We start from the raw sequence: 25,799 nt of genomic DNA, 5'->3' as shown, positions 1-25,799 counted from the left end.
GGTGTCTTCTGAAGTCGCCGTGTGCCGAGATAACATTCGGATGATCCTGTGTATGAGCGGGGCAGTCTGTCCGGCGGCACCTTCAGGTTTATGATAGGAACATGATTTATTCTCAAGCTATCATTTGTTGGTTAATGGATAGTTGTTTTAGTATTTTGACTTTCTGCTAATTTGACTCCATTTTGGTCAAAGACTAACCCTTTAATATCAACTGCAAACACAAGGCTCATTGTTTGATCTTTATTCCTTCTGTTTTAGTCATAATTACAGACACACTATAAATTATTCAAAAGGATCCAAGCGTGAAGTTGTGATGCCTATTAGTCTGTTTTTATTAGATGCTTTCTTTTAGTTCTGTTTTCTTCCCTGAAGTAAGTGCATTCAAATGTTCAAAGACACCGTCTATGTGAACAGTTTGAATAAGCAGCTTAAATCTCTTTAATGAACTAAGAGCCTTTAACATACGGGGGGGGGGAAATTGAAGGATATTTTGACCATTACATGTGGGTGAGCGGGCCAAACCACATTTCAAAACAACCTCATAAAGATGGACCATGAGTTTGTATGTGATCGACCCGCATTGATCCGGCGTGGCCTTGGTGCTTACAAGCCCATTTCTGCAGACATGTCTTCTTTGTTTATTTATTTATTTTCTGCGTGTCCCTGACAAAGGCCTCAGAGGTTTCAGATTACTAAAGCTTCATTTTTTTTCGGCGAGCTGCTATACCTGGACTCACCGGCTGCCACTGCCCGTATTTTATTCACGTCCTCTCCGCTTTAAATGATCTCATTAGCTGCCGATACTGTGCATGGTGGGGTTTGCTCATTTTATGCTCCTTTGAAACTTCCTGACAAACACAATGCACTAGAGATTGCAGCGCGCTATGATTGATGAAACTGACACTGGCTGTTTTCACACTGGAGTGGGCAAGAAAGACTAGAATTTTATGATATATTGCTTAAAAAACTGCCAATGCGGTTCACATTCCTTGGATTTATTGTCTTTGTTTATCTTTTAACATGAGGCCTACATGCTTGGTCATGGTCACGCATTGATGTTTGTGCACGCTTGTACATATGCCGCGCGTGTGTTTCTTTAAATCATCTTATTCATCTTCCTTAATTGCCCTCATTGGCAACACACAGCTTTACTGCTTTCCCTGGATAGGGCAAAAAAAGAAGAATGGGGAAGTCTTTGTAATTAACTCCCATCTATTTATCATGGGGAAGGATGACAAGCCTGATTCAGTATTAATCAAAACATTACCCTGAGCTAGCTTGAGTGTGCCAAGCTGGCAGCGATTTCTCATCAATGATGTCACATTAGCGATGTGGAGCTTGACACTGGATTATTACTCTCCAGTCTTGAGTTCAATTAGAGCTCAGTAAACACTTGATAAGCTTGATAATGACAATGGTCATGTGGATGAAGACACAGTACCGTTTTTTTTTGTTTTTTGTTTTTTGTTTTGCTTTGGATGCTGCTTAATTTCTCTTGTGAGTAAACCTCCCGTGATGAGATTTTAGGCATACACTGTAGAGATCATTAACACTGTAAATCTAAAGTAGTCTGACATTTTTGGCCACAGTTTCCCCAACGGTTATGACTACAAAAAACAGACACAGCTAGGTAATCAGATGATTCATCCGCACCATGACCTTGCTCTCCCCAAGGCCAGTAATTAAGAGTCAGATAAAAAAAAAGAAAAAAAAAAGGAATTGCCAATGACTCACTAAATCACACCTCTGCTTTACTTGTTTAATCTACTGAATTTCAGCAAAGTTAGATTATTTGCTCAACTGTTCCCTCTCCTGTGCTTCAGTTGTAGACAAATGAGGAAAAAAACAAAACAAACAAACAATATGCAGATTCACTGTAGTTCTAGGGGTCTGAAGGGAAAAGTGAGCTTTTTGTTCAGTTTGTAATTGGGAGTGGCTCTGATGCTGGTGGTGCTGGTGGTGCTGGTGGTGGTGGTGGTGGTGGGGGGGGGTTTAAAAAAATCCACGGTAGTAACAAGGGATCTTTGTCAAACTCTGTGTCTCTCTTTTGTTTATTTCCAAGCAGTATTTAGTCACACATTTACTTCCTCACAGTTGTAGAATCAAAGTATCTTTCAGCAGATTCTCAGCGGGTTACATATGGTGCCCAGGGCTTTATCTGTGTTAACCATATAAAATAAATACCCAGTAATTGCATTCAGCAGTCTTTACAAATAACATAATTTCACTGAGAGGAATGAGAGGCACAACAGGAAAGCCTTTTCGCAACTGTGGAAAATGCTAGACTTTGGCAGAAACTATCATTTGCAGGCAAAGCCCCCCCCCAATAACTACCACTATATGCTCATTGATAATAAAGAACCATCACAGTAATTTAACAATGTGCATGTTGCATTAGTTAATTCATCTCATTAGCAAGAGCTCTCCAGGAGAACAACATCACTTAAAGCACTGACCACCAAACCTGATATAGCTGAATTCTAACATTTTACTTACTTTTACTACATTGTGCACCAGGCAGCACATGCTCACTTGTTTATATTAAAAGTGCAACAGAGCAACAGGGAACCTTCTGACCACGGCACAGAATTATCACATATAGAGTTTTAAAATGATTTGGTTCTTTCAGTTAGTATAGCATTCAATCACTGAATAATGTCACCTTGAATTCTGCTTTCTTTGTCACTTATTATAAATACAAGTACAAAGTAATGAACACTAACTTTAGCAGAGGAGGAAGAAAAAAAAAAAGCATTATTGTGAGTAGTCATGGATGTGGTCGAGAGGACTGATGAGAGTAATTCTACATGGGTATTGGATGGATTGCTTTTTATCATTGCGAATACCAGTTCAGTGGTCCCTCCATTGCTCTGTGTTGGCAGAGCAATGGAGGGAAGTGCTAGCCCCATCACACCTGAAATAAGCTGTTCAACTGTATGTACGTACTGTGTGTATAAATGAACTAAATCTAAACAAGTATTCACATGCTGCAGCCAGGAGCCAATCAAAGAATGGCAGCCAAGAAGAAATGATGTCGCTTTTTACAGTGGACACTAATGAACCACAGTGCAATCTCTTTGGCTTTTGTCCTCCAGACAGACACATTGAGCCTGATGCCTGGGGCCATTTCATCCCAGAGGGAGGATGTTGTTGACCATCCAGAACAACGCATTAGCAACATTAGCTGTATATCACCTTCTGCCATTAGCTGTGCTCTCTGCCGTTGTGGCTCCACTCCATGAAAACAAACAATCTACATGCATTCTCTGCCGTGATGTAAACATTTAAATTAAAAATGAAGACACTGTTATATGTGTAGCTATAAATGAAGTCCATTCTTTTCCATTCGATTTGTACAGCTCGACTTTTGGACTCATAACTCAATCTCAACATTTTGACTTTTCAGTGCTTCAGTATGTCATATATCCATCAAATTTAACGTCTTTAATTTTTATCAAAGAAAACAACAAACAGAAACATGACAGCAGATGGCCATTAGGTTAATGTGACCAAATGCTATGTATGATTATTGCTCACAATAGATGTTATTTGCTGTGGTTGTATAAGCTAAAAATTGCAGCTGACAACAAACTAAAATAGAACCAATATGGTCCCATTATTTGAGAGTGTACTCAAAGCTGGAAAATGGATTTTGTACTCTCTGAGAACAGGCACGTGATGTCTGGCAAGCATTGCAGTTATCTTGATTCAATAAGATAAAGGTAAGGATACATCAAGGAGAGAAAGCGCCTTCTTTTCAAAATGTTTTATAGCTACAAGAACAAAAAGAAAATAAGGAATTACCACCTCTATTGACTCCATTACTGAAAGTGGCTCATATTCAGCGTTCATTCTGTTTCTTACCTAAAAGGGCAGGTAATGGAACAACAGCAGCAACCATGTGCCATTAGTTATTCTATTAATCTGCCGAGCCCACAGTTTTACACCCAAGTTTATAATCAGTTTTGACCTGCGATTGAGATGTCCCACTTTTTATTTTTTTATTTTTATACATTTTCAAATAAGTAGATGGACCAATATTTGAGGCAAGAAGTGATATGCTTTATGTGTCCACAGCTCTTTGCAGACATATAAACGCTGCAGTTAAGATGTTACTGTTTTTATCTCAAAGACATCATGCTCACAATTTACTAAATGATTGTTGGTATTTTTTTTTTTTTTTTTTAAAAAGGGTCCCATATTTTACACTTTTTCCAGTGTTTTATTTGAAATATTGATATCCATGAGAAGATATATTTCTGATTTCAAGTACCAAAAACCATCTCAGTGTAGTTTTACATCTCCTCTCTCAGGATCTCTCTGGAACTCTATTAACAATAGGTCAGCAAATCGCATGACATAGCAAATTTCAGGTAAACACTCAGAGAACTAAACCAAATCCTGCAAGGCTGGATGGTGGGTCCAGATTGGGTGGCTGAGGGTGGTGACCGAGGGTGGTGACCGCTTTGTTGTGACATCACAAAGTTACATTAGTCTTGATGGCTTGTTATAAGGCACAGTTTCTGAACACAGGCTGTGAGTATTTCTCTGTGGACTGAGCAATTTGATTCTTTCACAGTATTTATATAGTACCTAGACTTGCTTTATAATTAAAAAAAAAGACATGAAAAACTAGCTTTATACAATATGGGACCTTTAAACCCAAACTGAACCGCTGCAGTATAATGATGCTAAGAGGAAACATTCAAAGTGTATGGAAATAAAAGGGGGCCTAATAATAAGTCAAGAGGACATTCCAGTGTAACTCACTTGAAGATGATGAGACAAACTACAAAAAGTCAGAAAAAAGTTAGTAAGATTTTAGTGATAGTAGGACTGGTTGATGTTGGACAAGGATCAAATATAAGTTTGGCCACAACAAGTTTTGATTCATTTGCAGTGACAGATCTTCAAAGAGCTCCTGAGGCCTAAGTATATAATTATACCTGCATCTCAGAGCTGCATTTGAACCACATAACTCCAAGCACATAATATGCGTTTAACAGTGGAAGACGTAGCATCCTAGTTTACGCTGTGAACTGAGAAGTAAAGGTATGTGAAATGATGGCTGTCTGATAACCGGTCCCTGAGCGCTCGTCACAGAACAAAATTTCCAGCATGCCACTGAGGTTTTTATACACCTGATTTACACAGTCCTTGCTGCCCAATGCATTCCCACAGCCGTGGGAATCGTACTAAATAATGAAATTGACAGGCCTCATTTGTTTGGTTGTCCGTGTAACAAAAGCCAATGCCATGCACAACCCTGTGAGGCATATCCATAATCCCTGGGGATAATACTATTGAGTTTACTTGAATGGGGCTATCTGTCAGCAAGGACAGACAGATAAAGGATGAGTGGTATTTGGAGACTTTTGGGATGCCAAGCAGCATAGGACAGGTGGGGCAGAAGTTAATCGCCCCTGTATTCAAATATCCCCACTTTATGCAGAGTACAGATGGGTAGGCATAGGCATCAAATTAAATGGTTTGTGGGCTATCTATTGGAAAATGCCAGATTGTTTATGGGGTAAATAGAAGGATGTGTAAAGAACTTTATCTGGAAAAAGAAAAAAAAAAAAGAAATAACCATTTGGCATATTAGCCACAGAGTCCAGGTGTAATACCTTGAATTGGGATTCATGTTCCCTACATCACATAAAGTTTGACCTCTAAAAAGTAAACAGGAATATATTCATGATTCAGCTTTTCAATGTCGAAAAAAAAAAGAGCATAGCAAAGAAGGCATTTCATTTAGAATCAGAATTCCTTGACAGTCAACCTTTAGATATCTCACAGAAACTCAGTTTTATGTTGCCGCAGTCACTCTTGCTTTGCAAAACATTGTGGCCACTAAATGTGCTTTTTGCAGCGCACTGCGGCTGCGGCTAACACCATCAGTATCACTGAGGGATGGTAGGAGCCTGTACAAACAGTAAAAAAAAAAGGGTTTCACAAATGTTTGGTAAGCTACATCCTGAATAAGACTTAAATTTGAAAAGTTTTATTTTGTAAAAAATTTAGGGTTTCTTTTATTTTTTCAGGGCTTGAAAAATGCTGTGCAGCATATGAATTGTATAAATTGACCATTTTGCCTGCCTGCAGGAAAAGTTAAATCTTAACACTAATCGATTTTATGTTACATATGACACCACTCACATCTCAATATTAGAAAAAGTATACTCAATGCTGCTCGTGTAGTTGATAAGTGTGTGGGTGCAGCTTGCTGCTTACAACCTGTTTCCTTGGCTCACTACTTATTGCCATTTGGGGACAATTAGCGCTTTTTTGTTCTCTTGTAACAAAGACATATATTTGGTCATTAGCCAAAGAAACAGGCTTGTACAGTAGGAGGTTTGACCTCTCTGCCCTCTGCGTCACTTCTCTTTCCCCCCCGTGTCTAATCCCAACATTCTGCCTCTTCTCTTGGGAATACATCAGAAATTAACCTCTATCCTGCCACATTTTTTTTTATTAAAAAGAGCTGCTTCATTTGAAACTAAATGTTTCAACACTTAGGTGATGGCTCTGAATTAAATAGCAGGGTTCGGATTAAATAAAAGGATGAAATAACAAGCCAGCGGAAAAAGCCTCATACAACCAATGAATCTGAGTATGCCCTAATTATAACGAGAGAAAAGACAAATAAAAAGGATCTTTCTTTTCGTGTTATCTAAACCACTTTAGTTTTTGTAGCTGAAAAGTGTGTAAATAAGGCTGGCCGTCGCATTAATTGTGGTGATTACTCATGTTACTTGTTCCTGGAGTGAATCTGTTGAATGTTTAATGTTGAATGTTTAGTGAGAAAATCCGAGGATTGTGAGAATTAATGTGAAAATGAAAAATGATGTACTGTAAATTGAAATGAAGTTTGATTCTTGGAATCATTATCAGCTGTGGTCGGGGTCAGGGACTATGCAGCTTTGTGAACTTAACATTTGTTTAAACATGGTACATACCGCATGTATCCTCATATCCTTTATCCATTTTTATCCTCCATTCAAATATGTGGTGAATGTTAATAAAAGGAAAGTTAAACATAATTGGTTTTCTCTGCTGCTGAGCTGCTAGTAAAGCCGTCCTATCACTATCTAAAACACGGATCGACAATGTACTCAAGACAAAATGGAATAATGTTAACATCATAAAATGAAAAAATTACAAAGTATTAATCAGATTTTTTTTTGCCTTTTTTCCAGTATGAAATACACACAGTCCGCCGCTAACAGCTTGTGTAAATATAGTTATGTAGAGTGATAAATATAATGGGAGCAGGAGGGCTTTTCCACAAACTTCATGCATAATTCAATGTGACATGAATAACCAGGGCACCCTCCAACTCAGTCAGCACCCTTCAATTATTAAAGTCCAACTTTGCAGAAGAGCACCCCGGGTTCAACAGGATATGATATCAACTAATGCCTCTACACAGCCTGAGATCCTTACTGCAGACAATTCACAGTAAGTTGCTAGTTTTATTAGTGATAGCAAGGTAGAATATTTTTCCCTTGCTTGAGGTGGATACCCCGGACTATGTTTAGCAAGGGTCAACAATCAACCCCCCCCCCACCACCACCACCACCACCACCTACATACTCTAATCAACTAGACCGATGGCTTCTGTCACCTTTACATGTTACATTACATTACATGACACTGCATTACCTCCCTGGTAGAGTCAATGTCTATGACAGCAGTGAAGGGGTGTTGGTTATGGAACAGTGTGGGAGGAGAGTTTGTAATTAAAAGTAAAATAAATATAAAAGAATAAAAGTATATTCAGCGGTCCATTCAATGCCAATTCAACGCCTCATAGAATACAGGAGTCTTATTATTACCCTTGTGAAGGGATGATTGCGAGTCATAAAAAAAAACTGCTTATTTTTGACAAAATGTAAGCTGGACATGCTGTGCTATCAAGAACATGGGTGGGCTGGCAAGAGCCAAAGTGAACTGTCCAGGCTGGGCCATCTGGGGAGCTGGCACTGAGAGCCTCCACGGATGTACAAATCATGCTTGCAAAAGCAGGACAGCTACCACTGAGCACGACAGATTTTATAAGACAACTCAAATTTGTTTTTCTGTTTTTTTTTTTGGTTTTTCTTTGTTTAGTTTTTTTTTTAAGATGCTCATAGTGGAATGATAGAAGCATCCAGCATCATGCTGTTAATCTCACAGCTATTGTATAATTAATCTCCATTGTATGCATAGAGTGTTGGAGTTTCTATCATAATGAATAGTTTTTTTCAAGGGGGAAATGTATTTAGATAACTAACCTACCTCGTTTGTCAAAGTTATGCTTAAGCTCATCTTCCTTGCACATCATGTCTGTGTGTCCTCCAATGCCAATGTTTACTCCGTAGTCCTCCTGCACCTTTCCGTCGTTCAGCTTGTTGTGGAGCTGGTTGGGTGTGGAGTTGAGCGAATGCCCACCGTGGTCCTCCTCATCACAGTCGTAGTCATCAAGGATGGGGGTCTCGCGGATGGGCATGCCGATGACGGAGCTGCCGTGCTGGTGGGCGTTGCGGGAGCCCCGGTAGCTGTCGCGGCCCTGCGGTCCGAGCAGGACGGAGGGAATGTAGTGGATCTCGTGAGTGGCCTCGGTGCTGGCGCTCTTCTGGGGGACACGGCGACGCTTGCACCATCGGTGGCGGGTATACAGCACAAGGGTGAAGAGGAGAATTAGGAGTAGGAGGGCGATGAGGCCTCCCTGGATAAAAGCAGGAGGGAAAAAAAGGAAGTAGAGAGACAGCGTGAGGGATGACAACTCTGATGTTCACTCAATACAAACAATGCAAACAAGGATTTTACCTCTAACAATAACAATTACAATCACTGCTCCAGAGCCAGTTATATTAGGTTGAATGCCAATTAGCACCATTTGGCATTAGCAATCAAAAGAGGCCTGACAATCAGCACTTCGATATGAGAGTTCTCAAAGCAACATACAGCAGCTACTGGGCTTTAAAAACCAACCAACTCATTTGTGCCCAAACTACAGTGCTACTAAATAATTTGCAATATATTTGACTGATATGTGCATCAGTCAAATATATTGCAAATTATTTAGTGTTTAAAATTTAGTATAAATTGGCACTCAACAAGCATATGTCAAATATATATATATATACAATCTCTAGACGCTTCATAAATACTAATTGGTCTTCTGCATAATATAATCCACTTTCACAGCAGTGCTATGAATGATGATTTGTTTGCTTCTAAGTGGTATGGCTTGAACTCACTCAAAATGAAGGATGAAATGAGGATGTTCTTTTGTTCAATAGACAAAAGAAAGCCATTGAACTCAGTTTCCCAGGATCCTTCACATTTTCACACCTGGGTGAGAATCTCACCCATAGACAGAGTCTTTCACTACAACTGGTTGAGTGTGGCCTACAACTGATGATGTCAGCCCTACCAATATAACCATCAGACAGATTCAGAGCTTGCTGCTAGGAGATCTTCAGCACTGCAAATTCCTTGAAGAAGTTTTCCCTCCTTTTCCAGACCAGGAGCAAAGAGACCACTCTTCTCTGAACTCACCATTTGGCCATGGTAGAGTAACATTAACTTAGCATACTCCAGTAAATCCTCCAAACAACCGGTTCATATTTTACACTGCAAGACAACAGTGGATTTTATTTTGAAGGATAGAAGATGACCAGCTTCCTTTTCCTCTGTTTTTCCTCAACCTCGACAAACTCTTTCTTTCCCTTCCGTGGCTCCAGGAGTAAGACAGAAACATGTCTTTTCCACTGACGAGCGTATAACACGCAGGACGAGACCGCGCCGCCATCCGAGCTCTGGCAGACCGCGTCAACTGTGACTCACGTACACGAGCCATTCCCCCGTGTAAGGCTCGATATCTGTGTAGATTTTCTGGGAAGGACTGTGCTTCCCAAGCCAAATCCTGTGCTATTTGATACTGTTTCATGCTGTATTCGATGTTTGAGCGCTGCTTGTTTGCTGATGCTATGTTTTATGTTTGAGAACTGCTAGTTTACTTGATGCTGAATGTATTTGTGAAAGCTTTATTTAGTGAAGCTGTGCTTGTTGACTGATCTGACTGGTCATTCAGACCAGCCTTCGGTAGCGGCTTTACTCGGTTTAGATTTGCATGCATATCCCTCTATTTGCTCTCTCTCTCTCTCTTCCTCTGATATACAAACATGGGATGACCCTGATGAAGGCCACAAGCCGAAATGCGTCGGTCTGACAATAGAGTTGGTCGGCTTACTGCAAATGCTGCTGGAGTTTTGACCTTTTCTGATATACAAAACACACACACACACACACACAAAGTGATGGACACTGTGGTTCATGCCCGCCTCAGGCCGGTGGTTTTGAATTCACCAGTTGCTTTTTGTGTTTCCACACTTGCGTGGTATCACCTCCATTGCTCTGGACCTGATCCCGCCAACTCTCCTCCCTTTCCTTTCTTCTCACACCTACGCCAACACCTACACACACACACACACACACACACACACACACACACACACACACACACACACACACACCACCACAAACTGAGCCCGCCATCTTACCTTTCACACCTACATGAGCCTTGATTCGGTTTTTGAACCATTACCTCACCTTTCCATGTTGCCTCACAAACACACACACACACACAGTTTCGACTTCCTGTGGTATTTATTGTTACATTTGAGTAGTATTGGCTGTCTGTTTATTGTTGCTGAAAGATAATAAAACCCTCTTATAGTGGAACAATGAGAGCTCCTGGTTATTTGTTTGAATGTTATGTTGAGTTGCTGCTATATTACCTTCAGCCCACTGTCACTTCATTAGTGTGGTAAACCTAACTGTAATCACATTACTAGTGGATTTATATGTTAATAATTTGACTTGTTGCCATTTGTTCTGATTAATTAAATTGCTAATTAGATTAAATACATTTACTCCAAATCACTGAGACTAGATCAATTAACCTGCTATTGTTTCCGTCTGTGAATGAGAGTGGTGCCCTAACTTTAATATTAATTAAAGTTCTAATTTAATATACATATTTTGTTAATATCCGACTGATCTAAATAACTGTACCTACAAAGTTAAAGCCCTTTTTGCAAGTGACTTTTTCTAGGCTTTAGAAGAGAACGGAAGCTGATGAGGATCAAAAGCATTTGTGGACTTATTCTGGAAAAAGAAGGAAGAAAAATGAAACATGGGGCATCCCAGTAGCAATGATGACATTAGCAAGTAATTAGAAGGTAGGAAGGATATGGACACACTCACTCACACACACACACACACACACACACACACACACAATGAAATTGCTGTACAGCATATTGCATTTTTCAGTGCTCAAAATCAGCACTTTGTTAGCTCATTCTGCATCCCTGCAGTCAAGGGGGCACCATGTGATATAATGCAGTCCTATACAACAATCATCATAAAGTGCAACCTCAAAAAAATTTGAAGTTAAGTTGACACCATATGTAAGATCAACAAACTGTACACTTTGTAGAAGAAAAGGGTTCTTGTTATTGTGTCCATTCCTTATATAAAGTCTCACCAAAACATATTCACACAGCAGTCAGGCAGAAATTCTTTTATTCGTAGCACTGCTGCGTCCGGGCTCCTTTCTTTAGAGTGTCACACACCCCAGTGCACCAGGGTTGTTCGGCGGTTTTGCCCTCCCTTTCTTAGCAAAGCCTTTACTATGGTCCTGTAAACTCATCAAGGAGCATCGCATTTCTCCATGTTCAAGGTTCAGGTTCATTCAATACAGTATCTCACCATCACAGACACATCAAACACCCTGCCATGCATGCCGTGACTGGGGGATAAAGCAAATCCATATGCACAGACAAAACGGAGGAAAGAAAGGGAGGGCATGACTTATTCTTTGATTTTTCACAATGGCATCCGATAGGTGAGACGTGGTGCTCGACTCCGAAAAGGAATGGCAACCTAGGGGTGATGTATTCATGGTTGTCAAGCCGAAAATGCAGCATCAGCGCTTTTCGCAAGCACATATGCATACATGCACAAAACTTCAGCTACAGTGAATGCATATATACACACACACAGACAAGCGCGTGCACGCGGACTAAATCATGACAGAATAATAAATAAAAACCACAAGGGGTCATTCATCACAACATTTAAAATTCCATCTTCATGAGGAAAAACAAACCCCTTTCAAATTATAACTCATGCACTGCTGGGTGTCCATAAATCACAGTATGCTGAGAGGAGAGGCGGCACAGAGACGACTAGTACCACGGACAAACTTGTTCATTAATCTCTTATAGGATGGCAGCTTTGCAGGAATGCAGTCCCGCAAACTCCCCTCAGCCCGCACTTCTACATTAATTCCCCCTGAAGAATGGCAAAAACATATGAAGGCGTATGTTTCATTTTAGCAGCTGAGTGATAATGGAGTGACATTGTATGGCTGTGCAGCGCCACTGAAAAATGGTGATGTAAAATAGCGAAGAAGAGGCACAAGCTGTCGAAAATCTCTGTTTCAAAACAATCTTCCTTTTAGCAGCAAAAACATCAGCGGAAGTATTTTCTGTGGCGAAATGATGTCTTTATTCATTTCACCAGTGCTGTAACACGAGTTAATCGTCACTAGAGAGTAAAGACGAAATTGTCCATTTGTCATGGAAATTTCTACAAGTAGAAAAGAAAAAAAAAAACTTAATTACCCTCCTTACGTTTAAATTTAAATTCTGCAGACTTGGTTCACGAGAACACTTACAGTAAACTCTGAAAACTGCAAGGTGCAATCGCTCCTACTAAAAAGCAATGAACACCACATGTCTGTGTTTGTCTTTTCAATTCTCTCTTAATTTAGCTGCATCTGTGCCACATCAGTGCCCTTAAGAGTTCATCTGTCTGTCTTCCTAATTTATTTCCCACAAATCTCCCTCCCCATATCCTCTCACAATGTTTTCCCCTGCACTTCTCACCGTTCTCGCTTTTTGTGCTCTCTCTCTCTCTCCCTCTCCCTCTCGATTATGGCGCGTCTCTCAGTCTCCATTCCCCTTCATGTTTGATCACATCTTTCTTCCACTCTTCAGTACAACAGCCATATAAATTCACAGTGGCAGATGTAGCCATGAGGGAAAATGGGTTTTCTGTTCATCTTCAGATCCTACAAATCCCTGCTGCTTTAGTCCTAAGTGACTTCACGGGGAGGAGAGTGGCTGGAAGTCCCATAATTCCACTCTTTTCTCTAGTATAGGTTTACTTCACTCCGTGATTATTTTCCGTACTATGCCTTCCTTTTTTTCCAATAATGCTCCCCATTTCCCTCCTGAATCACTCTGCATGTGATTCTTCCCTTTTGTTCTTCTGTCGCCACCCTCCTCCCATTAACTCTCTCCTGTAAATTTCCCATATTTTTCCTGTTGTCCCTGCTTTTTACCTTTCATGTCCTTCTCTCCCATTCGCCCCTTTTCCTCTACTGTGGATCATGTTGCCTCTTTCCTTTCATGTTCCTCTGCCAAGGCTCGCTTGCTGCCATTTCATCCCTTCTCACTTACCTCTCATCCTCATTCTTTTACAGATTGGATGCAGAATTTGGCAACAAACATCAGCACTGAATTATTCAACACTTTTGCTAACCTTTTTTTCACCAGACGTAATATCAGCAGATTCCTCAGATTAAACTATTACCTCGGTTTAGCAGTCATCTTTAAATTACAGAGGGAGAAGGACAATGGCAGATTTGTACTTTTTGTTTGTTGCAGAGCAGTCACGACCAGCGATAATCAGAATAATCTGAGTTGAGTGAACAACACCAGAATGAATTTGAAAGCAGTGAAGAAAGCTATAAAAGTCTGAGTTATGAGGGGGAAAAAAAGAAGATATTTACTGTTTTTAAAAATACCAGATCATGTTGCCACTGGGACATGTTTACTGTGATGCTTTACGTTATTCTAGTGTTTCATGTATTTCATAAACCTCTGCATAAAAATAAAACCTCCCCATGCAGTTTCAGGCTGTGTGAAGGAAAAAAAAAAAATCTATATCATACATTATCTAATATGAGCATAATGCATTCTAGTCATTTTGTTTTCTCTCTACACTCAAAACATATTACAGTGAAATATTCACCACAACGTGAAAGCAGTGAGCAGGATTTGTTTAAATGGCTGGCTTAGAAAAAAATGCAGTATAATTAACACGATTTAATGAATTTAACATTTGCTTTTGGAAACACAATTTAGCTGTTCAAATAAAATCTCGTTAAAGTTTATGCTGAGGCAGAAGTTAGAATGTGCATAGTCTCTGTATTCTGACATATTTCGGAGTGCGTGGTGTTTAGTTACAAGATGCAATAGGATTTTGGAAAAAAATGCTATTTTTGAACAATTAACACAGGGACGCAGGATTGGAACTTAGAAAATGTATTTTTCATATCACTGCGTCTTTGAAATAACGAACAACAACTGAAAGATATTTTAGTCTTATAATTACATCAGCTCACCAACATACAAGGCAAATGAACAGTAGCCTAATCGTCCTATGGGCCCAGTAGAGAAAATGCTTGAGATACAGTGCAGCCTGTAATTATCAGAGAACATATACAGAACATGTACATACACGGTTGTTTTTGGTTGTATCGCAGCGGGGGCCAGCCCTAAGATCGCAAATGTCCGTGACTGACTGACTGATTGATAGAGTTGTGTGATCGTAGTTCCACCGCTGGTCAGTTGAATGCCACATGACTGAGTTGGTGTTTCCCCATTTACAATTTCCATTAGTAGTGCGTTTACAGCCTGCAGAGTTGACAACTTGCATTTGTCGCTAGATTTAGAGATTTCTTTAAAAAAATTGACAAAACCTAGTGACAAATCTAGCAACAGAGGCGGAGCAGCAGTTTCTTACCCAGGCGGAGTCTGTGTGAGAGACACAGTAAGAGAGATATTCTGACACTTCTAACTGCTTCTCCGAGTGATCATTTTCCACGTACATATAGCCGAGTTCCTACCCCAGTCTGTGTCTTGATGTTTATTTGCATGGTAATTTTTTTCAAAGAATGTTGCGGTTATAAAATCAGGATTTTAGCCAGTCAAGCCAGCAGCTCGGAAATGGCTTGGAAGTTTCCACGTGGTAATGGATTTAAGTCACTATTTTATACTTGTTCCGCTGTGTGACAACAGAAACAGAAAAACATGTAAATGAGAAAAGCTTCATTGGGAATTCGGCTGTATTAAAATACTCTATATATGAGCACAGAGAGTAGGAGACAGATAAAGGGCTAAGACCAAATGACTCTAGGCAGAATGCAAAGAGGACGTGATGATGTCAATTGTTTACAGCAGTTCAAGAGTTTTCAAATTCATCCTCAATTACATTTTTGCACATGGTCCAGCCATAAAATAAGTGTTAAATAAATGCTAACATTAATGACTTTTTCTTTAATGCCAGCTGTCATTCAAGAGTCTTCATATAACTTGAGGTTTGTACCTTCTCACAGAACTTACATTACTTGCATGAGCTTCCAATGCAATTTCCTCTTCAGCTTATTTTTTCTTACAGTACAATATGATATTCATTTTATATTACCTCTTATCAAAAGAGGTGTTTAAGTCACAGACAATCACCTATGTTGATCGCCGTACATTGCCCTATGTTCTAATGAGAAAGTCCTGTTATCAGAGTGCATTTTTGTCCATGCTGGGTTTTTCTTGCAAGATATACGGTCAACATTTACCTCAGCAACATCTTGCAAATATGTAGCAGCATGCTGAGTGTGTTTGTGTAGGTGTTTGGCTGTGTTCTTCTCTCCGCATATTTATTCATGCTGTTGTATCTAATCTCTGCGACGTTCATGTGACTCTCGTTCTGATGGCATTTCTTCTGTTGAGGACAGAAATAGCAGCGTCACCATGGATCTCTCAGATGTGTCACCTCTCTTTGGCCCATTGATAGAAAATAAAAAAGGAACCTACAATTGCAGATGTCTCGACAGATGCTTTGCTACATTACATATAAAAAACAAAGTGAGCAGCATGCAGTCGATAAAAGCAACATTAATTGTAAATATCATCATTCTTATTCTTCACTAAGATGTAATATAGTGAAATTGTTTTTTTGTACCCCTAATGCTTACTAAAAATACACATAACCTTATATATTGAGATGAAGCCTAATATACACAGTAGTTTGTCTAATCACTACAAATGATCTAAAGTAAATAATATCTAAAAATAAAGATGTTTATGTTGTGGATCACAGTATCAGTGTTGCCACTCTTCTATACCTTCTTTCTTGTTGCAAAAGTACGTGATTGAGTATCAACTGCTAATAAAGAAGCAAATACAAACTGCATTCACTATATTAATGAAAATGCTACTCAATCAAACTTTCCAAACCACAAAAAAACTCTTTAACAGCCAAGAAGTTTGATGATCAATTGTATTGATCCGCTGTTCACTCTTGGTTCAATAGCTCCTGTAGGGGCTTGAGATTTGGAAAAATCTGACTTTTTTTTTTTTTTTATGTACTTTGGCACATTGCAGCTCCCTTGTGATCCTAATAAGCTTCGTGATGGTGAAACAACAAGACTCGGAGCCAACACATCCGACACATGCTCTGTGGTTTAGCCACCATCTGTGCACAGTGGCAGCAGTGGCTCGCAGAAACCCAGTAAGGATCCACCTCCTGCTCCAGGGGAAGAGTGGACTACGGCAATCTTTAGTGTATTCTTTCTTTAAAGCTTTAATGCTAGTGTGAAACAGTCACACGCTCAACTGACAGTCAGACAGGAGCAGAAGAGGTAGCAGGTGATGTGCATGTGTTACCAAAAAAAAAGAAAAAGAGACTGATGACATACCTAGAAGCATTCACAGCCAAATGCACACAAGTACAGGTAAACACACAGTCCTATACATTGGCTGCCTTGCTATACAAAACAAACAGGCCTTCAATGGGTTGTTCCTGTGTTCATGCCGCTGTGTGTCAGGTAAAGACCTTCAAGGCAGAAAAACACTCTGTCCTTCTCTGTATTTTTTTTTTCCCTTTTTCTCCGTCACCATCTTTTTATTTGTTAAGCTCCCACTCGTGCTTACCTTTCCCCCACTCTTGGTGTTTCTCTTATCCCTCTCTCCCAGCAGGAAGTTAAAGCGGCATGTGCCCTAGCATCTGCTCCCCATTCTCTGTGTCCAACTAGAAGTCGCAGCGTGAATGACAGGACTTGGCTCTGTGGTTAACATTTCCACTCTGTTAATTCACCTTGGACAAACCATGCCTGTCCACTACCTGGGCACATGGAGACATGTGGTAGTAGCCTACTACCTGTCCCCTCTCAGACACCTGATATGGACACAGTGTAGCCAGACTCCTAATAGCTTTGTTTTTTTTACAGAGTAAAATGGAAGATTTTTTTTTTTTTTCTTTTCACACGTCCACTCATGCTGCTTTAATGAAGGAAACCGCTGCCACAATAATACCTACACACACTAAACCAGGATCATTTGTTGCCCTCTCTCCAGTGCAGAACAAGTGTGTAGGTTGCTCTGCGTCAAACCTGTGCGCTTGTTAATACATGATTTTCTTCAGTTGTTGATGTAATATAATAGGGGGGATGTGTTTTCAACACACATGGGGAAATAGCTTTGATATCTCAATTTATAAGGCAAACTTTTTATGGTGGAAGTGAAATAATCTATTCTGAAGTAACTGAAAATCACTTAAAAACTCCACAGTCTAGGCTATGTAAATCACCAGAGAAATTACACTGACCAAAAGCCCGTACCTAATCATAAAATCTGATTACACTGTGATTGAAAACTGAATGAAAATCTCCCACAGCTTAACTGGAAAGCACCAGGTCGACCTTTCCATTTTGTCCCTCTCGCCATGGGAACTAATGCATGTTTCCATCATCCTCCAGCCATCCCCTTTTCCATCACCTTGAGTCCTATCCTTTCATTACTCCGCCTCGCTGTCCTCCCATTTTACATGCCACGATGCTCTATCACACACACACACACACAGAAAAGATTTGAGGGCAGATAATGCTGTATTGAGTCCTGGCCTTGTGAATTATAACAGAGAATTAGGGCTGATTCACTAGTGTGATGCTTCCACCCACCCAATAGCTCTCTCCCAGGCTTTTTCTAGCTTTAGCCTCTGCCCCACACCCACCACTTTCCTCTCTCAGCCAGCCTAGCAATAAGTCTGTTTAAGGATCTCCAGGCTTGGAGCCTGTTCTGAAGGATGAAGTCTGCATCCATACCATAGATTACAAAGATGAACGACACCTCAGCCCCTCAAGAAGAGTTCTTTACACATATACAACTCTTGCAGAGGAAAACAATCCTTTAAAAAAAAAAACCCAGACACTGACAAAACAATATAAATTTCATGACTGAATTTCATAAAGTTACACACTACATGCATTTCTGTTGATTTTTACACCTCAGAATCTTATTATTATATTACATAATATTTATTTGCAGGTTGCTTCCTATTGTCTTTATGTTCTAATATTTTATCATTGCGTTGTCATCATTGACATCATTGCTTGTCTCGTGAGCTGGTTTCCAGTTTTACAATGACTATAACTGCATGAATACAACTACAGCGCTACCAGATAAAAAAACATTTGCATCGATTATTTACATAAAACGTTATCCTCCTGCTTTGGGTCCTCTAGTGTATAGTTTGCAATGAAGTGATACTAAAATAACATTGAGCTCTGTGAGCATGACAGCAATTAAATTGTTTCTGTATGATAATAGAGGACATGGGACCTCTGGATTACATCTCATCCAGCTATGGGGTAGCACGGTTGATAGTGAACATCACTATTTACTAAAATCTTCAGGGGCATTCAGTTAAACAGTTCCCATTATGCCACCCAATGGGCATTTCAAAGTATAATCATACATAAATTTGTTTTGGCCTTCTCAGTGAATGAAAACAGCTATCTTTGTTTTCCATTCTCCAAGTCTCTTTGTTTTCTGAATGAATACGGTTCAAGGTAAATTAGGCTTTTCAATTTTTTTTGATTTATAAATAATGGCCTTTGACTGAGTATTGTTTTTGCACATTACAAACGAAACAATTACAGCATATGGAATCCCTCCATGAGTTTTATTTGATGTAATTACACTTCATGTATAGTAGAAAAAAAAGAATAATAAAACTAGGCGACTGAATAGTGGAGAAAAAAAAAAAACAATACAAAAAAAAAACAAAAAACAGATGACTGGATGCATCAGTGTGCCACCCATGAGACCATCCCTTGAGGAAAAACATTTTGCATTTCAAAATTGCACGTTGAAAAAAAAAAAAAGGCTCTGCGTTTAGATAATGGCTAGCATTTGTTTGTTTTTTTGTTTTTTTTCCCTCCACCATTGTAATAGAGCCAGGGTATATTTCTCAGTTTAATGACATCCCATGATGCTCACTGTTTGCATGGTAACCAAATATAATTGCCACTGCTCATTCACCACTGCTTGCTCATTACTGTGGCAAATTAGAACTGCTGGAGAAGAAGAGACTGCAATGCCCCCATGCCCCTAACACCACCCCAACCACCCGCCCACCCACACTACATTATGGCTCTTTCATTTGCTTTTATGAGAGATAAATGATATCTTCACATTGACGCAGTGTAAGCCAACTACAAGCACACATGCCCTCCTCAGTGACATTTCAGAGGATGAAATGTGATTAGAAAGGTAATGCCAATATTTGCAGTGGTGTCATAAGGGACCAATACAGGATTGCTACAGCTGTTGATAACAAGGCAATAAGAGGGCCTGGACAATGAGGCCCTTGGGGTGACTTTGATTGAGGAAAAAAAAAAAAAGAAGAAGAAGGGGCTGAGGAGTTAAAGGTGCAAGGAATGGATTTTTGCTTTTGTAAAGATACATGCATCACAGTGCAGACAAAGGTGCATACAGTGTACTTGTAAAGAGCAGCATGTGGGAAAATAGCAGTGAACACAGAGTCATTTTGTTTCCCATTTTGTTTGAAGGGACAGATTAGGAAAAAAAGAAGAAAAAAAAGAGAAAAAGTTTTTCAAGGCTCACAAGGTTTGGTCTTTTTGCTGTGCCATCAGGAGCCGATGGGTAGTATTTAGCAGAACACGAAATAAACACGAGATTCGAACTGTGAAAAGAAGGACTTTTCTCACTGTTAGGGCAAGAAATACCCTTACCTTGAAAGCTGACGGGTGCAACGGAGCTATGTGTGATTATAGGTGTTTTTATTTGTTAGGGTGTGCTTGTGCCCATGTACCTCCATCAGAGGCAGCTGGGGCCTCAGCCCTTGTTATATTCCCTGTCGTTTATCTTGAAGTGAGGCCTTTATTTGTATCTGCAGCTGTCGGCCAAGTGTTACCACAACAGCTTGTGAAAGTAGACCTGTCAGTGAGCGCCAGCCAGCTGAAGGGGAAGGTAGTCTTTGTCCATTCGTGCCAGATGCAATCAAAAACTCACTTTCACCCCCTTCCCTCCTGCTCACCCGCATAACCCCCCTCCCTCATCCCTGCCCCCCCTCGCTACTCATATCATAGGAATGTCTCCTCACTTCACCGGCAGCTCCACACCTTGTTATATACAGTATAGAGTGTTTCTATTGACACTTGCTTTAACCTATAGGCCCAAGGTTAAGTCTGTAGGAAACATGTCAATTTATCTTTTAATTAGGCTTGGTAGGAGGGAAAAATAATACACCGTCTTCCAGTAAAAAAAAAAAATGCATTGGGTTGAGATTGCTTTGAAAATGCTAATAGATGACACAGGTCTGTATAACACTTCCAAGCCCAATTTTAATGGCACAGATGTTCCCAATTGGTGTTTGAGTCATTAATGGCTCCTAGCAAAACACATCTGCTTTCATTAGGACTAAGGGGAGGGAAAACAAGTAGATCAAATATACATTAATGGGAAATTTCCCCAAGACTTTAATCACTGTGCTTCAAGGGGCCATTAAAGGAACAGCAAGAATTGGGAAGAATCAATAGTGAGATATAGAAGAAGATGAGGAGATGTGGAGGAAAAGCTGCTTATCTGCCTCCTTAAGGTACTTAGTTTGGCAGAGCTCGCTGGTGTTATCTTCAGAGTTCATAGGGGTTAGCGAGATATGCAGTGAGGACAGTCTAATTCCAAACAGTAAATATCTCTGAAGCGATGCAACGACACAAGAAACAACTCAAGTGGACATACTCATTTGCTAGCAATGCGTGTCCCCTGCTTTCGAAACGTAATGTCAACCAGAAAAAACTCCTGCAAAGTTTCAACTCAGTATTCCACACAAGAGTGCTAGAGAACGGCTCTGAGATAAGCCCAAACAAACAGTACGTGAAATGAGAGCTACTGTATGGAAATAAGCACTATGAAATATATGTTGTTGACTACTGTGAAGCACAAAAGCTCAATAATCATGGAAGTTATTACCACTCTGCAACTGTGACCGTACATTATGTCCTTTAAATTAAAATGGTTATAGGCTCTACATATTACATATAGCATGGTAATGAAGAGGGACTAAAGAAAAAAAATCTGCATGTATGATTTTGGATATATCCAATAATTCCTAATAGAAATAATTAACACATTGCCAATTGTAAATGGTTCAAATAGACTGTCAAAATATGAAAAGAAAATATGATATTACATTATATTTGTTAAAATATGTTGTAGATTAATCGGGTCAGGATAATTGTGTCTGTGTTTGAATCCAACATTGTTCTTTCTGTCACTTTAAGTTAAAGTTCGCACATGCTGCCATTACATATTTCTAACGAGACATTTGCTTTGTTGATATTTGGCTGGATGCAGGTTGTGACATCGGGTGCAACAATTCAAGGTTAGGACAACGTCTGATGCCAACTTCAATGCCACATAGAATACCGACGGCGGCTAACGTTGATATTTTGTCCGTTTTAAGGTGCGTTGTGTTGATTAACCAAAATCCAGCGTCCTCCACGTCTCATGCCAACACCATCTTAACACATAAAATACAGATAATGTCTGCCAAACATCACAGCGTCAATTAGCCGACGTTGAACATCTGTTCAACGTCTTTTCTGACTTTACATTGATGTCCGCTGCCTGCTGAGATGTTACTGATTGTTCTGCTTATGGTGCTCAGATCTACAGTTTCCATCAAGTGCTTCCTTTTTATTCCCCCTAAACAGTAAGTTGTTAAAGTAGTCTTTAATGGCAAACCAATCTTGATCTCCTCTCCACATATGCACAGCCAATTATGCTATTATCGGCTTTTTGCAATGACATTATAATGTCATATCAGTCAAGCATCTACACACACACACACACACACACACGCGGGCAGTCAAGAGCACATGCATGAACAGTTATTCAATAATCCTTTCCCTTCAGCATCAGACTTTTCTTTTGTTCCCCGAACTCCTGGTCTCCATCGGTAACTGTTACCCAGGCAACAGAACAGACAGAGAGAAGGTGAGAGAATGGGCAGAAGAGAAAGGGAGAAAAAACAAAGATGGGAGGATGCAGCCACTCATACTTGAGTTCTGTCTTTCCAAAGGTAAACTATAAATAGTATCCTTCCTCTTTCACTTGCACTGCAACTGGAAGTCTGAAGAGAACTAATTTGCTTCGGTCAAGACACTCGCCCAGCGAAACAAGTGCTCTATTACAACGCTTTGTGTCTTCAAGCATGCGGCAAGCGTGCTGTGCGTGTGAAAGAGGGTCGTCCGGACCGTGTATGTGGTGCACATCAGAATGTCTGTAGACGCTCGTGTCAGGGAACATTCTCCGAATGAATATTTGAAAAGAGAATTGTTAAAAGAATTGTGATAACTTTTAAGTAGTATATTTTAAGATCGGGCAAAAAAAAAGAAAAGTCAAATGCACAGGGGAAGACATGCAGAGCAATAACTTTGTTTTCATACAGATGTACATATAGAGCAAGTCACATCTTCATACATGCAATTATAATTGGAACAAAAAAGGTCCTGGGTTCGAATCCATCGGCCAGCTAAGGCCAAGGATTTCCTCCCATAGTCCAAACGCATTTAACTGATGATTTTAAAACTAAGAATCCAAAAGGTGTTAACATGTTTGTCTACCTGTGTCAGCTCTGTGACAGCCTGGTGACCTATCCAGGGTGTAGCCTGTTTTTTTGTCCAGTGGTTGCTAGGACAGGCTCCAGCCCTCTGTGTCCATGCACACAATAGGCAGTTTAGAAAATGGATGGATGGACGGATAAATACAACACAACCCATTCAAATTCTAAAAAGAGGTGAGTGATCCCGAATAATCATGCGGAAAAGGGGGGAGAGCTGCGCTGTGTGAATGTTCCACAGAAAGCTCCACAACACAACCGGAAAAACACTAAAGCTCACCTAATTGTCTAAACTGTCTGTACCATCATAACAAACAAGGACAGCGTCATTCATGTAAAACTAATAAAACCAGGTCGCAGTCTATAATGTCCATTTGAAGAGTCGCAGTTCCAGCATTCCCAGAACCAGAGATCTAATCCATGAAGTTCCAGGTCATCCAGTGCCACCTGTGGTCAAGAGACAACCTGCAGATGTTATCTATAAACCCTGAATGTAGTCTTTCAGACGCCACTAGCTGCTGCTAACTAACAGTCTGTGCCACCACTGGACATTGGCTACAGCTACTGTTCGTAGTACATTTTAATCATTTAGGCGGGGTCTATTGTTAATTGTAAGCCGACACCAAACCATTAATTCAAGGCTAACTTGTGTAGCTCATAGATGTTTAAAAAGGAGAAATAAATAAATAATAACATTTGTTTTACAGCTACAAGATGAACTGTACTTCTGATTGAATAATTAATGTCAAATGGGGGTTAGTAGGATTCAGTAATGTTAAATCTTGTGCAGGTGGTCCACTCTAATAGACGGCGCTGGGCGACATGCATAGAACTAGTCTGAAATATCTGAACAGCCCCCCTTGTGGAGAATGTGTGGCTTGTTTAACGTGAATCAAATGTGTTTGTGCATTCTGAGTAACAAACCAGTTCCATGACATCTGTCTTATTGCCAAATAATACGTAATTAACCACAAACACTGTAAACCCCCATGGACATTTTGACCAATAACAGAATAATGGAATAACGTAAAAAATACTGTATGTGTGCACAGAGGGGTGTATGTGGAAGTATGTTCAAAATCAATCTAGATTGTGCGATATAACTCATTAAAATCTGCAAACATTCCTCTCTCTGCTACTCTCATGTCACAACCAAAGTCTGGACCCGAGCCATTATGACAGTGGCACAATCTTTGAAGCAGCCCCAGAGCACCTGACCGTGTGTTTAGTGCCCTGCTAAAATCTGGGAACAGAGCAGCTACCAATGAGAGCGTGGGGGAGCTGTGCCAGGAAGCTTCCACGAAGAGCTGCTTGTACCATTCCCTCCCCCATGGATACGAGCAAGAGACAGAGCCAGGGCCAGGCAGCACACACATAAAGAACACATTGACCTATACAGTGTATAGTGGTCTCGAACAAGGTTCCTGTCCTCCTTGTGGACTAATTACAGGAAATTAGATTTTTATACTTGCCCCAAGTGGCCTCATATTCCCATCCAGAGTAAAGGGGTAATACCTGAATAGACCACTGTTAGAACATGTACAAGTACAGTTGCTTAAAGCAAGTATGCTCTGGTTTCTGCTTGGATGGGGATGCCGCAGACATTTACAGTAATGACTCACTACAGCTCACTGATTAGAAGATTCATCTTCTAAAAAAAAAAGGTAATTATGATTAGAATTAATTACATCAGTTTATTATTTGCAAGAGGTCACATGATTTGTAGGACGATGATAAATCCAATGGATTAACAACAGATTTACAACGAAAAAAAATTACGAAACACCATGTTCCATGTTTTCTAATTACATCAACAGTATCATCCCCCAACAGTACGTCACAGCGTTAATGGCTGTTGTTAAGAACAATTAGCACGGCAGCGAGGCGGGTCATTCACTGATTTGATGGACAAGGCAGAAACAGTCAGCATCTTATCACCTGTCAGGCAGGGGTTTGGTTAGTTTCAAATACAGTGCTTCTGTATTTTTAACAGTAGCCACACATCCTTAACGGGGTAGGAGCCCAACTATGTATGAAACAAAAAAAAAAAAGAAAGAAAGAAAGAAAAAAAAACCGCAGAGGCAGAAAAATGAAAAATCTGCTTCCTCTTTGTTTTAGCTGTGACCTCGTTGCACGTGTTGACTTTACCCCAACGCTAGCCATTATCAGGACATGCAAGGTAAAACAGTTTCTGCTGAGAGGACACGTAGTCTTTCAAAAACACCCTTATGACTTCCAGCAAGAACCAAAAGGATCTCTGTCCGGAAAAGGGACACCAAGACCCACTCCTGAAACTACAGGCACATTTAGCATATCCCAGTGGATGAGAGGGTCACCCCAATGTGACTGCGCATTGCAGGAATAGCTGTTTTCATACGAGCACCAAATAGCACGTTGAAGTACTTTGCCATCATGGAGACTGGTGCGCTGCTAGATGAAGGATCCCTCTTTCAAATCTATAGTGGTGCTAGAAAACATAAATGGCTAAATTAGTGACTCAGATGCCTGGAGGGTTTAAATGGGAGGAGTATCCTCTCTGTTAGGCATGTGTGTGGTGTTTTTGTTATTGAACATCTGTGCCAGTCATGGATTGGCTACAATGAACACCGTGCCAGAGCTGTGGCGCAGGCAGAAATAAAAGAAAAAAATATATATATAACATTTTAACAGATTGCCTGCTGTAGCACTCCTTGGGGCTGTCATTAATGGCTATTACAGACCAACCCTGATGGTAGTCATCATCTAAAAATGTT

The 25,799-nt window shown here is 40.1% G+C and overlaps 1 protein-coding gene across 1 annotated transcript in view; it reads right to left on the bottom strand.

The window, feature by feature from the left end:
• astn2 (astrotactin 2) overlaps positions 1-25,799 on the bottom strand; it is a 253,457-nt gene that overhangs the window by 165,333 nt on the left and 62,325 nt on the right. Inside the window, exon 3 of the mRNA XM_023419585.2 lies at positions 8,281-8,710. Coding sequence (XP_023275353.1) covers positions 8,281-8,710 — 430 coding nt within the window. The remainder of the gene's footprint in view (positions 1-8,280; positions 8,711-25,799) is intronic.

This window comes from Seriola lalandi, unplaced genomic scaffold (genome assembly GCF_002814215.2).
Source record: "Seriola lalandi dorsalis isolate HSWRI2012SDOR001 ecotype SW California unplaced genomic scaffold, Sedor1 jcf7180002054606, whole genome shotgun sequence".
NCBI lineage: Eukaryota > Metazoa > Chordata > Actinopteri > Carangiformes > Carangidae > Seriola > Seriola lalandi.
This window is presented reverse-complemented; position numbering and strand designations above follow the sequence as displayed.